The 14,766-nt window shown below is 44.9% G+C and overlaps 1 protein-coding gene across 2 annotated transcripts in view; it reads left to right on the plus strand.

Annotated features, from left to right (window-relative positions):
* Positions 1–14,766, plus strand: part of PRKD1 (protein kinase D1) — a 137,603-nt gene that overhangs the window by 92,538 nt on the left and 30,299 nt on the right. The window contains exons 4-5 of one of the 2 annotated variants that reach the window (XM_018554172.1): positions 1,882–2,042; positions 4,716–4,739. In XM_018554172.1, the coding sequence (XP_018409674.1) occupies positions 1,882–2,042; positions 4,716–4,739 (185 nt within the window). The remainder of the gene's footprint in view (positions 1–1,881; positions 2,043–4,715; positions 4,740–14,766) is intronic. The other variant, XM_018554171.1, reaches the window with a different exon arrangement.

The following is a 14,766-nucleotide window of genomic DNA, read 5'->3' on the forward strand; positions in this document are numbered from 1 at the left end:
GCAGAGTCGGGAGACGGGGTAGCTGGGAGCAGCAGAGTCGGGAGACGGGGTAGCTGGGAGCAGCAGAGTCGGGAGACGGGGTAGCTGGGAGCAGCAGAGTCGGGAGACGGGGTAGCTGGGAGCAGCAGAGTCGGGAGACGGGGTAGCTGGGAGCAGCAGAGTCGGGAGACGGGGTAGCTGGGAGCAGCAGAGTCGGGAGACGGGGTAGCTGGGAGCAGCAGAGTCGGGAGACGGGGTAGCTGGGAGCAGCAGAGTCGGGAGACGGGGTAGCTGGGAGCAGCAGAGTCGGGAGACGGGGTAGCTGGGAGCAGCAGAGTCGGGAGACGGGGTAGCTGGGAGCAGCAGAGTCGGGAGACGGGGTAGCTGGGAGCAGCAGAGTCGGGAGACGGGGTAGCTGGGAGCAGCAGAGTCGGGAGACGGGGTAGCTGGGAGCAGCAGAGTCGGGAGACGGGGTAGCTGGGAGCAGCAGAGTCGGGAGACGTGGGAGCTGGGAGCAGCAGACTCGGGAGACGTGGTAGCTGGGAGCAGCAGACTCGGGAGACGTGGTAGCTGGGAGCAGCAGACTCTCGGGAGACGTGGTAGCTGGGAGCAGCAGACTCTCGGGAGACGTGGTAGCTGGGAGCAGCAGACTCTCGGGAGACAAGGTAGCTGGGAGCAGCAGACTCTCGGGAGACATGGTAGCTGGGAGCAGCAGACTCGGCAGACAAGGTAGCTGGGAGCAGCAGACTCGGGAGACATGGTAGCTAGAGGAGCAGCAGACTCGGGAGACGTGGTAGCTAGAGAAGCAGCAGACTCGGGATATGATTGTGACCTGTATTGTTCTTATGGGAAAAAAATTTGGTTTATTACTACCACAGTGCAAAGTCTGCTGTTATAAATGTGTGTCATATATCTTTATTCTGCTGCAAAATGAAGAGCTCCAGAAATTTAGGATAATCTTTTGCCTGTATTTTATTTCTTTTACTTGCCCTTGATCAGCTTTTGCATTTTTGCTAAACAATAACTTGGGAGCTGTCAGAACTTGTGGAATGGCATTTTCACAGGGCCTCAAGTAAACAGCCCTCCCAAATCACGTGTAAAGATTTTTGTGACGAGGCTGGTTAAAAAGGGAAGTTATATTACTTTACTCTCTTCATTGAGGGAAAGTGCACTAATTAAATATGAACACGCCATACTGCCTTTATTATTTCTCCTCTAACCCTTTTCCTACATTGGTTTAGGCCTTTTAAATGGAAAGGAAAAAGTTACCCCCCCTTACATTGTGAATTGGATTAAAAGTTGAGTGAATGTAGCTAATGAGGTACTAGTTACATGTATGTCATTCACATAGATGTTGCAAATTCCTATACTATATCTTACTATGCCACTGCACTGATGCTAACTCCTAGTAATGTGTTGGAATAAAGTGTAATTAAGCTTAGAGTATGGCTGCCTACACTATGTGTGGGAGCGGTGCATAAAGTTTAAACGTCATAACTGTTTAGCTCTAGTACTTTACTAGTGATTTTTTTTTTCATGCTGACTAATAGCTCTGCAATGTTCTGTAAAGACCCATTCTTTGCCGTTCTGGTGTCTTGCATTAATGTGCGTTGCGTTAAGGCTGCCCATTCAAATAAAAGCACTGCCAATGCACCCGAATGGAAAAAAAATGGCCAACATTTTTGTCTAGTGCAGCAAACTACAATGCGTGTGTCTTGGTTTGCTGGGGTGCCATTCAAATTAAATGACACTACAATGTGCCAATGTATAATGCAGATTGCTACAATGCATCAGAATGAGGTAGTGTAAATAGGTCCTAAAAGGCAGTACTATGGCAATATTTATATCTGTCCTTGAGGTAATGTGAAGAACTATTAATGGAAGTACTGTTTTTCCCTGTAGGATGTGGTCTTAACTATCACAAACGATGTGCTTTCAAGATACCAAACAACTGCAGCGGGGTGCGGAAAAGACGGTTATCAAATGTGTCACTGACTGGGTTAACAAGCATACGCACTGTGTCTTCTGAGCCGGTCTCCTACGCCGTAGACGAGCCACTGCTGGTAAGTAAGGCCTGAGATGCTTGGACTTTGCCGGTAAAAACATTCTTGTTATAGAATATGCAGTGTCAATGCATTTGCTATAAATCTGATTTCCTTTCTGTAAATAGTATTTAAAATGCTTCAAGACAAAATACACACAGCTCCCAGATTTTATTACATTCTACATCTCTAGATTTCATTTGCTGTATCAAATGCTAATGAAATGTTGATTTTAAGTTATGATCAATAGGTAATGTATGAGCACCATTTTGTCTAAATAGGCAAGTTCCAGTCAGCAGTAGCAAGAGTGTCCTGGTGCTGTTACCATTGCAAGAAGGAACCTTCCATGTTACTACACAGTCTTCAAGCATATAAAAGATATCTCTCACTTCTTGTCTGTGTCAGCCAAGACACCTAACCATTGCTAGGACTTCCCCTATGCCTAAGGGTGGAAATGGTTGCCAGGACTGTGTGCATCTCTGTAGCTTCATAGGGTGTTAAATGGAAATAGTATGGCCTTGGGACTCCACAATGGCAGCTTCCAGCACAGGTTGGCAGTTTTGGTTGGCACAAACATGCAGGGAGTGGTTTATAGCCTTCAACTGCAGTTGCTTTAGAAATTATTTACAATACGCTATGTGGAGTGAAAACTAAGTATATATAGTATACAACATAAAGTCATGGTATTAAGTTTGTAAAATCACAGTTCTTAAAACTGTTTTACATAAAGGACTTTGTAATAAATTGACTTATATTTGTGATAATATATATGATTATAATATATATAATATATGATTAATAAGGGATTTTCTTTAATATGTGCATTTGTAAGTCGTTACAAATATCACATTTGTTGTCATTTATAGGCCTATTCACAAAAGGGTGAAGAGTTTGGAGAAGGCAGGAGAAGTGAACAATCTAGGCCAAAATAGCTGATTTGAAACAAAAATGCCAGTGTGCAGTCCTAGTATAGGCTTAATTAGTCCTGTGTGTACTCATAGTACACGGATGATTGTCCAGTGTGCTGTCATAGTACCGGGATGATGGTCCAGTATGCAGACATAGTACAGGGATATTGGTCCATTTTGTAGTCATATTACACGGATGATTGTCCTTTGTTCTGTTATAGTACAGGGATGATGCTCCAGTATACAGACATAGTACAGGGATAATGTAATTAGTTCAGTGTGCACTCCTAGTACAGAGATGATTGTCCATTGTGTATTCACTCCTAGTACAGATACGATGGTCCAGTGTGCTGTCATAGTACAGATACGATGGTCCAGTGTGCTGTCATAGTACAGATACGATGGTCCAGTGTGCTGTCATAGTACAGATACGATGGTCCAGTGTGCTGTCATAGTACAGATACGATGGTCCAGTGTGCTGTCATAGTACAGATACGATGGTCCAGTGTGCTGTCATAGTACAGATACGATGGTCCAGTGTGCTGTCATAGTACAGATACGATGGTCCAGTGTGCTGTCATAGTACAGATACGATGGTCCAGTGTGCTGTCATAGTACAGATACGATGGTCCAGTGTGCTGTCATAGTACAGATACGATGGTCCAGTGTGCTGTCATAGTACAGTGATGGTGGTCCAGTGTGCTGTCATAGTACATATACGATGGTCCAGTGTGCTGTCATAGTACAGATACGATGGTCCAGTGTGCTGTCATAGTACAGATACGATGGTCCAGTGTGCTGTCATAGTACATATACGATGGTCCAGTGTGCTGTCATAGTACAGATACGATGGTCCAGTGTGCTGTCATAGTACAGATACGATGGTCCAGTGTGCTGTCATAGTACAGATACGATGGTCCAGTGTGCTGTCATAGTACAGATACGATGGCCCAGTGTGCTGTCATAGTAAAGCTATGCAATACGATGGTCCAGTGTGCTGTCATAGTACAGATACGATGGTCCAGTGTGCTGTCATAGTACAGATACGATGGTCCAGTGTGCTGTCATAGTACAGATACGATGGTCCAGTGTGCTGTCATAGTACAGATACGATGGTCCAGTGTGCTGTCATAGTACAGATACGATGGTCCAGTGTGCTGTCATAGTACAGATACGATGGTCCAGTGTGCTGTCATAGTACATATACGATGGTCCAGTGTGCTGTCATAGTACAGATACGATGGTCCAGTGTGCTGTCATAGTACAGGAATGGTGGCCCAGTGTGCTGTCATAGTACAGTGATGGTGGTCCAGTGTGCTGTCATAATACAGGGATGCTGGCCCAGTGTACAATCATAGGACAGGGATGACGGTCCAATGCGTGCCTGTGACAGTTTTTCTAATGATGCTTGAAGTGTACCAGCTACATAGTAACAGTGAAGGTGGTTTATGATTTTAAAAAGTGCTTGATTGTACAGTGATTTGCTTAGTTCCAGTGAACAGATTTGCATATGAAGGGCAAGTTACACCACTGAGGCATTTATGCAGACCATTAAATGGCTTTTTTGGTTTGTAGATGACAGGTATGTTTTAGTTTTCTTCATTAGGTATGTATTGTAGTTTGGTCAGTCATTGTCACATCAGTATATCACCGTGTCCTTTCTATCATTCCTCTGTTCTGTCTACCTAACTAGCCTTTTCATTCTTTTTGTTTGCTTTTTTTTTTATTTTTTTAACATTGGGCTTTCTTCTTTCCCCCTGATGCTGCCTTCTTCTTCCTCTGTCAGTCTCCTCTCAGCCCCAGCTATGAGGTATGTGATGTCTTTGAATCTTCTTTCCCAGCTCATCATCCTTCCATATGTCTGGTGCTACATCAGGGGACTCGTTCACTAGCTGGTTAGTGTCTGATATGGAGTTGAGCTTTTTGAGTTCTGTCACGTGTGCATGTGTGTCTTGGGTCAGAGTAATTGGCATTCAATGTTTATAAAAATGGGATTGCAACTAGAATTTTAGAATCACTTAGAGAGTATTGTGCAGTGTAGGTAGTGTAGTTAAAGATATATATGAATAGCCATTTACTTTTGTCCATTTTTGTTCTAGTGTCTATTGCACAATATGTAAGACTCCACATCAGTTTTTTGGCCTGTAACGATTATATCTAATCAAATTGATGGCATGACAAAATGTCCTTTATTACTGTAGATATAGAACGCTAAGCAACAGTAAGTCACATATTGGCAAACAGACGCCCAATTATGTTTATCTGTCATACGGGTTCCTTATGATTTGGTTTTCCTCTGCTTTTATTTCAGAAATAATGTCCAGTGTCTAATATTCATATAAGTGTTAGAATTAAGGGTCCATTCACATTTTGTTTTCTTTTAAAGTGACATTTCATTATGTTCAATGGGCAGTGGTTGTACCACGTTGCATCCTGCTGCGCTGAAAAAAAGTACTGCGTGCAGTACTTTTTTCCGTACACTCCACCGCAACGCAGTGGTGTGAATTGTGCCCATCCACGACAAAGCAAATTGCCTGTTCAATTGCAGTTCATTACTTTATTGCATGATTGGATTGTGTGAGTGCAGTTTTTTAGATTTCTACGCTAGATTAGTGCAATATGGTCAGACAACGGTGTGGAGCTAAATGTGCTTAAAGTGGATCTTTACGCCCTTTTGACAAAAAATCACATCATCATGTAGCTCTGCATGCTGATATGAAATCATCTTGCATTCATTAGCTAAATAAACATATTTTTATTTTAAATACAATTAATTTTTTCCACTTCCTGGTCCACTTTGGCACAAATGATGTAATGTGCCCAAGTATTGCATCCTGGGAAGGTTACATCTGTAGAGCATTGCTGGGCAATCTTATCTGTAATCTCAGGGAAAGGCATTTTCCTCCCTTGGGATGATGTGCATGGTCACATGTCCTAGTCACATGTGCCAGAGCTCCAGGAAGTAAAGGGAGATATATCAATCTGCACTTATTTAAAATGGCCGCTGCCAGAAGACTGGGGAAGAAAAGTAAGGTATGCAAAGAAGTATGTGTTTGTAGATTGTCATTACTAAACATTTCTAAAGGTGCCTTTGTTAGTTTGAAGATATGTGTAAAGTTCCTCTTTACATGCACCCAGTGTTCTGGTAGCTACAGAAAAGCTTTTCTCAACCTTTTGGCCTGGAGGAAACCTTGAAAAATGTTTCAGATCTCGGGGAACAACTGAAATTAAATGTCTCACAGCTCAATGTATGTGCAATCAATGAGTTGTAGATATAATTATACATATGTGTAGACAGAACATTAAAAAAATGGATAAATAAATGCAAACTCACACTGCATTGGTGTCAACACTTCTCAGTACTAAACTGGACAGAAGTTTTTAAAATCCAGCACATAGAAATCAGTTCATATTAAAAATAATTGATAAAACTATGCCTAACAGCTATGAATAAGACTATTTAGAGATTATGATTTGACTGTGTAAGAGTATTAAGAGATAAAAGAAATAATGACTCTCTATCCATATAGGAAATTAGAGCTCCAACAGTTAATCGATTGAAAACATTGTCAACGTTTTCGATCGTCGATTCGTCGGCTATCGATCGATTTGCCTGTTCGGGGCTCCACACGCAGCCTTAGCCACACGTCACACGCTGCTCCGGCTGCGGCCGCCGTGCCCACCGCACAGGTCGCATAAGCCACGCCCACCGCACAGGACGCTGAAGCCACGCACGCCGCTGCTCTCCTCGCCGCGAGCTCCCTTACTCACCGCTGGCCCGCCGACAATCGAGGGCCCACCTTCTGAAAGTACGTCAGTGGTGGAATAGGTGTACGGACGTGCAGTGTGGATATTGTGGTGGAATAGGTGTGCGGTGGTGGAATAGGTGTATGGGGGTGCAGTGTGCACCAGGTGCATGGGTGTGAAATGGTGGAATAGGTGTGTGTGGGGATGCTGTGGTGAAACAGGTGTGCAGTGTGGAACAGCTGTGTGGGGAGGCAGTGGTGGAATAGGGGTATAGGGGGGCAGTGGTGGAATAGGTGTGCGGGGGTGCAGTGGGGAACAGGTGTGCAGGGATGCAGTGGTGGAATAGGTGTGTAGGGATGCAGTGGTGGAATAGGTGTGCGGGGATGCAGTGGTGGAATAGGTGTGTGGGGATGCAGTGGTGGAATAGGTGTGCAGGGATGCAGTGGTGGAATAGGTGTGCAGGGATGCAGTGGTGGAATAGGTGTGCAGGGATGCAGTGGTGGAATAGGTGTGCAGGGATGCAGTGGTGGAATAGGTGTGCGGGGATGCAGTGGTGGAATAGGTGTGCGGGGATGCAGTGGTGGAATAGGTGTGCGGGGATGCAGTGGTGGAATAGGTGTGTGGGGATGCAGTGGTGGAATAGGTGTGCAGGGATGCAGTGGTGGAATAGGTGTGCGGGGATGCAGTGGTGGAATAGGTGTGCGGGGATGCAGTGGTGGAATAGGTGTGCGGGGATGCAGTGGTGGAATAGGTGTGTGGGGATGCAGTGGTGGAATAGGTGTGTGGGGATGCAGTGGTGGAATAGGTGTGTGGGGATGCAGTGGTGGAATAGGTGTGCGGGGATGCAGTGGTGGAATTGGTGTGCGGGGATTCAGGGGTGTGGTGGTGGAAAAGGGGTATGGAGGTGCAGTGTGGAACAGGTGTATGAGTGTGATGTGGTGGAATAGGTGTTTGGGGGTGCTGTGGTGGAACAGGTGTACAAGAGTGCTGTGTGAAACAGGTGTACAAGAGTGCTGTGTGAAACAGGTGTACAAGAGTGCTGTGTGAAACAGGTGTATGGGTGCAGTAGTGGAATAGGTGTGTGGGGGTGCTGTTGTGGAACAGGTACGAGTTACACTACGCACGCCATGGCCACCTCACACGCCGCGTACGCCACGCCCGCAGAGCACGCCGCCGCGACTTACAAGGGTTCAGAAACAGGTAAGGGGGACCTGTTTTAATGTTTCCTTTTTAAAAACAAAAGCGGCACACTATAGAGGAACACCAAATCCCAGCAATAATATATTAAACAGCCTGTATAATGTACTATTGCTGGGATGTGTAGTCCTCTGTAACGGCTGGGATTCTGCATTGTGTTGTATATAATGTATTATTGCTGGGATCTGATGTATTCCTCTATAGCTGGCGTTATTCTGCATTGCGCTGTATAATGTACTATTGCTGGGATGTGTAGTCCTCTGTAACGGCTGGTATTCTGCATTGTGCAGTATAATCATTACACAGTACACGGCAGAATACCACCAGCTATAGAGGACTACAAATCCCAGCAATAGTACATTATACAGCGCAATGCAGAATAACGGCATCTATAGAGGAATACATCAGATCCCAGCAATAATACATTCTATACATAATGGTATAGTATAATGTACTATACCATGGCATTTGTTGTATTCTTCTATAGCTGCTGGTATTCTGCATTGTGCAGTATAATCATTACACAGTACACGGCAGAATACCACCAGCTATAGAGGACTACAAATCCCAGCAATAATAAATGATATACAGCGCAATGCAGAATAACGCCAGCTACAAAGGACTACAAATCCAAGCAATAGTACATTATAGCATAATGTACTATTGCGGCATTCCTCTATAGCTGCTGCTATTCTGCACTGCGCAGCTGTATAATGTACTACAGGTGAAACTCGAATAATTAGAATATCGTGCAAAAGTAATTGCAGTAAGTGCTGCAAAAGGGGCCCAAACCAAGTACTGAGTACATATGCATGCTTGTACTTTTCAGAGGTCCGATATTGTTCTATGTACAATCCTTGTTTTATTGATTGCATGTAATAATCTACTTTTTTGAGGTTGTGGATTTGGGGTTCTTGGGGTTTTCATGAGCTGTAAGCCATAATCATCACAATGATGACAAATCACGGCTTGAATTATCTTGCTTTGCATGTAATGAGTCTATCTCCTATATTAGTTTCACCTTTTAAGTTGCATTAGTGAAATAAATGAACTTTGCACGATATTCTAATTATTCGAGTTTCACCTGTATATTGCACACCACACTCCAAGCTTGCTTCCCTGATGGACTACAATCTCAATACAAACTAGTAGTCCATCACTGGAGCCATTTTTTTTTTAATCCCGATCAACCGATTAATTTAACTTAATAATCGGCTATCTAATCGATTATGAAAATAATCGTTAGCTGCAGCCCTATAGGAAATTGTGCATTAGTAGTCTAAGGCTGGGTTCACACCTAGGCGACAGCGTGTTTGCACTTTTTGATACACATTTTTGTGAGCAGATTGCAGCTCATTGATGTTAATGGTCAAATGCGCGCAAAAATGTGCAAAAACACAGCAAACGCACGCTTTGAAGCGTTTCCTCATAGACTCATATGGGGCCAAAATGAGCTGCGATATGTCAAAAAAAACAAAAAACTTGTGTTCTTTTTCCAGCGACAGATGTTTTGGTTATTGCGATAAAATGCTTGGATGTGCACAGGGCCATAGAAATACATTTTTGGGGGAGACATATTTTTTAGGGCAAGAAAAGTGCTAGAAAACGCTCAGTGTGAACCAGTCCTAAGAGTGCCAACTAGTAGCAAGAACACACATTAGGTAGTAGTGAGATAATCAATGTGTTTTAGGTAGAGATGCAACCATACCACTTTTTCAAGACCAAGTACTTTCCCTCAGGTACTTGTTGATACCAATTACAGATTACTAATTATTTTAGGGCAGTTTCTTTATAAATATGAAGAACTGTAAATCAAACCATGATCATTCAGCAATGGAAAATGCCAACCAGCAAAAGAGGACTACAGATCCCATCAATCTATGATACAGCAATGGAGAGTGGCAACCAGCAATCATGGATTGCTGAGATTTTGAGTCCTCTATAGCCGGTTACCATTCTCTATTACACTTGATTAGCACTGTGACATACACCAATAAGAGAAGAACAATAGGCAGCCGCAGTAAAAAAGTTTCCTTACCTGCTCTCAGGAGGGCTTGGCAGGCTCTCAGGAGGGCTTGGCAGGCTCCAGAAGGGCTGTGAGGGTCACTCAGAAGTGCGATGGTGTGTCTGCGGGTGTTCACCAGTGCTGCGTGCGGATAGTCACCAGTGCTGCGTGCGGATAGTCACCAGTGCTGCGTGCAGATAGTCACCAGTGTTGCGTGCGGATAGTCACCAGTGCTGCGTGCGAATATTCACCAGTGCTGCGTGCGAATATTCACCAGTGCTGAATGCGGATGTTCACCAGTGCTGAATGCGGATGTTCACCAGTGCTGAATGCGGATGTTCACCAGTGCTGAATGCGGATGTTCACCAGTGCGGAATGCGGATGTTCACCAGTGCTGCATGCGGATGTTCACCAGTGCTGCATGCGGATGTTCACCAGTGCTGCATGCGGATGTTCACCAGTGCTGCATGCGGACGTTCACCAGTGCTGCATGCGGACGTTCACCAGTGCTGCATGCGGACGTTCACCAGTGCTGCATGCGGACGTTCACCAGGGCTGCATCACCTATTGCCGGGCTCTTCAGGGCTGCGATTGCATCTCACTAGGGCTGTATGTGTGGCTCTCCATGGCTGTACCGGCGGGCATCAGGTTCTCCACCTCTATGCAGCAGGTGTGGGGCTGTCCTTGGCTGTGCCGATCTCTGAAAGGAGGAGGAGGAGACATACGGCTGGACCAGCACTACCAAGGACAGCTACTGCAAGGTTCCCAGCAGGCTGCCTGAGGTCCCCAGCAAGTTTGGGAACCCAGGCAGCCAAACTTGTTTAAAATGTAAAGGGCCGGTTTCGGCCTTTAGAATCGGGGCATTTTGACAAGTACAAGTACTCGTAAAAATGCCCTGTATCGGCCCCAATACCGATACTAGTATTCGTGCATCCTTAATTTTAGGGATTTCTATTATATAAACGCCTTCCTTTACTGGACTGAGCATTTCATAGTCCAGCACTAGTAACTATTTTAACAAATTATATTCATAATTAGCTTGAAACAAAATGTTTTTCATGATCCCGCACAGATCTCCTGTTAATAGCACTTGTGAGCTGCTTCTTTTGGTCTCGCTCTGCTGACACCTCTCATCCTGTACCGCTCAGTTGTCAAAACTCTGATACATCCCTTGCTGCTCAGTACCAGGAGCAGGGGGAATTGTGAAGCCACTATTGGGCGGATATAAACTCACTGCAATGTTGGGTAGTGATTCCTGATAACTTCTAACAGAACCTGGTTGAGAAACCCTTTATAGAAGGTTATTTGTACTGAGGATTTGCAGGTATTGGATTCTGTGCTTTTACACATATATTTGGTATCTATGTAGGGTGCAGCATTTGTAAAGATTTAAGATTATTGTAGTATATTTCCTGTGCAGAATATTTGTGAACAGTGTTTTTGTTTCTGTACAGCACTATGAAGACGTGCAAAAAGTACTTGTAATTATCTCACAACGAACGTTCTGGTACATCTTCATAGAGCACCTAAAATATCTACAATATCTAATTATCCTAAAGTCACTTGATTTACTTATATAATTCCCACAGCCAGATGCACAAATCATTTCACACGACTTTTTCTTACTTTGCTGTCTTGCAAACTCCGTTTTAAGTTCTAGCAAGTGTGGAAAAGGTTGCAGTTGGCTGAAAGAGAGAAGAGGGTAGTATTTCAAGCACGAACACATTTGCATGCATTTTGCAGGCCTAAAGTACACCTGCCACCTCCATGACCCACCACCATTTTGGGAAAAGGTGATTGCAATGAATCTGCACTTGTCAGCAGCTGATTGTAAATACAGCAGGTAGTGGGCTGGGGCAATAGCCAGTAGCAGTCTTGCTGTGCCCTCCGCCCTGCATGAAGGAAAGAGAGAGGGGATCCAACCAACTAATCGATAATGAGAATAGTTGACAACTATTTTCCTTATTGATTAGTTGGTTGCAGCCCTACAAGGTATCCTACCCATGTTGAGGGCATGTGACCTGGAATCCAGGAAAGGAGGGGTGAACAGGTACGTTTGCTGTCCCTCACTTTCCCGCCCAGCTTTTGGAGAGAACTTCATGTCTTTTTTTTACTGTGGGTTCTTCTTCAAAATCTATACGAGATCTTTATCCAGGCATTCAGTCTGGGTTGCCAGGAAAGGGGAGGGGACTGCCCTCCAACTCCTGCAACATATCAGGCTACATGTCCTAAAAAAACAAATAGGCCAGAGATAATTTATGCAGCAAGAGAGTGTATAACAGCAGACAGTATGTGCAGGGGAGGAGTGCAGAGGATATTATGGGGGTAACCATGTGGAGGGTGTTACAGGGCTCAATTATGCGCAGTAGAAGAGTGCAGAGGGTAAACATGTGGGCAGTAGGTTTTGGACAGGGGTGTAGGGTATATTATATGATAATGGGTAATATGTGCAGGAAAGAGGAGTATAGAGAGTAAGATAATGATCAGTCTGTGCAGTGGAAGAGTCCAGAGGTGTGATGGGGGCAGTGTGAGCAGGAGAACAGTGCAGAGTGTATGGCAGTGGGCATAACAGTTATCGTTTGACACACAATTATTTATAATTGGCAACAAAATCACACAAAAATATGGTCATAGCCATGGAGGTAAATGACAGGGGCAGATAAATGTGCCTAATAATGCATTTGGCATCCAATTACAAAACTGAGCAATTATAAAGCAGCAGCATGGGAGTTGAGTTCCTTATATAGAGGGATTTGTTTAGCGTTCTGTATGTTTAAACAACTCACTGGTCTTAAGTAGGGATGCGGCAATACTGAGTACTCATCCAAATGCTCCGATACAGGAACTTCCGGTCAGAGGGAGATCACCCTCTGAACGCAAGTGCCAGGGGAGCCTGGAGCCGGCTTCCTTTCCAATCAGGAAGCCAGACAATGGGTTATGACCCGCCTCCCGATTTCCTTATTGGTCAGGAAGTCAGGCTGCCTAGGAACAAGTGAAGCCAGCATCCTAGCTAATCAGGAAGCCGGGAGGTGGGTCATGATGTGTCGCTCAGCTTCCTGATTGGCTAGGAAGCCAGCCTCACTTGTTGGTTAGCAGTCTGGCTTCCTAACCAATCAGGAAGCACATGACTCGCGTCCCGGCTTCGTGATTGGTCTGGAAGCCACGCTACCCAGAAGTGGCGCCGGCTTCCTAGCTAATCAGAAGTCGGGAGGCGCCTCATGACGTGCCACCCGGCTTCCTGATTAGTCAGGAAGCCAGGTAGTTGCATGACTTGCCGGCAGGCTTCCTGCTTGGCCAGGTAGCCTCAGCACGTGAAGCCGGGGTTCTTTTGCTAGCACCCCGGCTTCACAGGCAATCAGGAAGCCGGGTGACGGGTCATGATCCTCCGCCCGACTTCCTGATAATCTGGGCACACAGCACCAGTACTCTGTATTCGGAATTGGAGAGTACCGGAAAAAAAATATCGGTACTCGATACCGAAAAAACGGTATCTGTGCATCCCTAGTCTTAAGTCTAAATAAAATGTCACCTCACAAAGTATGAATTACCGTGTAGTAGGTGGTCTCTCATTTACTTTGGTCTATCCTCCTCCCCATCTCCCCACCGATGGAGATCAAGAACAAACTGGTGAAACCCCTACTTAATCCGTTTCACCAGCATAGGCTTTCTCAAGAGCTCTCAAGTAGCCTGGGGACTGAGCACTCCGGGGATTCTGCACATGGGCTGAGGATTGGGTTGCGAGGAATTAACACACATATGCTCAAAGGAATCGATGCTAATGGATGCAACTGAGCTGGCGCTGGGTGCTAAGGAGTTATTTCTTTTATGCTACAGACAGGTCAATAAGGGCCCTGCACTTGAAGCAGATCACGCACACTGCACACAGCTCACTGAGGGGTAAGCATGTCTAAGCTGAGAGTAGATGGCTGATGGATTAATTCTTTTGTGGTGGCTGATTACTGAGAAGTTAATGCACATACACTGCAGACTGGTCACTAATAGGTTATTCCACATACATGGCAGACTGGTCACTATTTGTTCAATGCACATACTCTGCTGGTGTAAAACTGGGTAGTGATGCCCTGGAGAAGCATCTTTCTGCGAGTACGGATACTGGGTAGTGAGATGTGTGTGCTGTGGGCAGGATACAAAGACCAATGTGTGTGACTGTATAAGAAATTGTAGATTGTGTGTGCTGTAGGAGGGGTACTGTAGAGGGAAAGGAAGCTCTTGTACATACTCTTCTGGAATAAAAATGGCCGATGGAGCTTGTTGGGATATCACTATAGGATAGACTTTCACATTCTGTTTTAAAGAATTCTGTGAGGCATCAGTAGTGGAACATCATCTATTCTTGAACATCCTTTTCCTAGCTATAGCCACTTTTGTGGGAATGCAAGGGATTCTGGATACGTTTGAGTATCAATATTAGAATTCTGTCTTCTGAAACCAATCTTTTTGTGGGTCGGTGAGATATAGTTTAATTCCACATATCTGTGCTTTAGGGCTTGTTCACACCATCTGCTTTTGGGCTGCGCTGGGTGTTTTTTTTTCCAGAACAAGAAAAATGCTAAACAAGGCAATTTGCCTTATCATGGGTGGTGACCGTTCATACCACTACCTTCCGGTGGTGGGCAGTTAAAAAAAAGAAAAAAGTAACGCATGCAGGACTTTTTTTTTTAAGAGCGGCATAACCGCATCACACCGTGGTGAGTAGGGCTGCAACAACTAATCGACATAATCGATTATAATCGATTATTGAAAAAGTTGTCAACTTTTTCAATAATCGATTAATCGGCTTCCGATCAGTTGGCCCTGTTCACGGCTCCACACACGCTGCGCGCCGCACCTCCTCCCCAACTCACGCTCACTGCTGCCAGACCCGCCC

The sequence above is a fragment of the Nanorana parkeri genome, unplaced genomic scaffold, assembly GCF_000935625.1.
Source record: "Nanorana parkeri isolate BGI_ZX_2015 unplaced genomic scaffold, ASM93562v1 scaffold144, whole genome shotgun sequence".
In the NCBI taxonomy this organism is placed as follows: Eukaryota; Metazoa; Chordata; class Amphibia; order Anura; family Dicroglossidae; genus Nanorana; species Nanorana parkeri.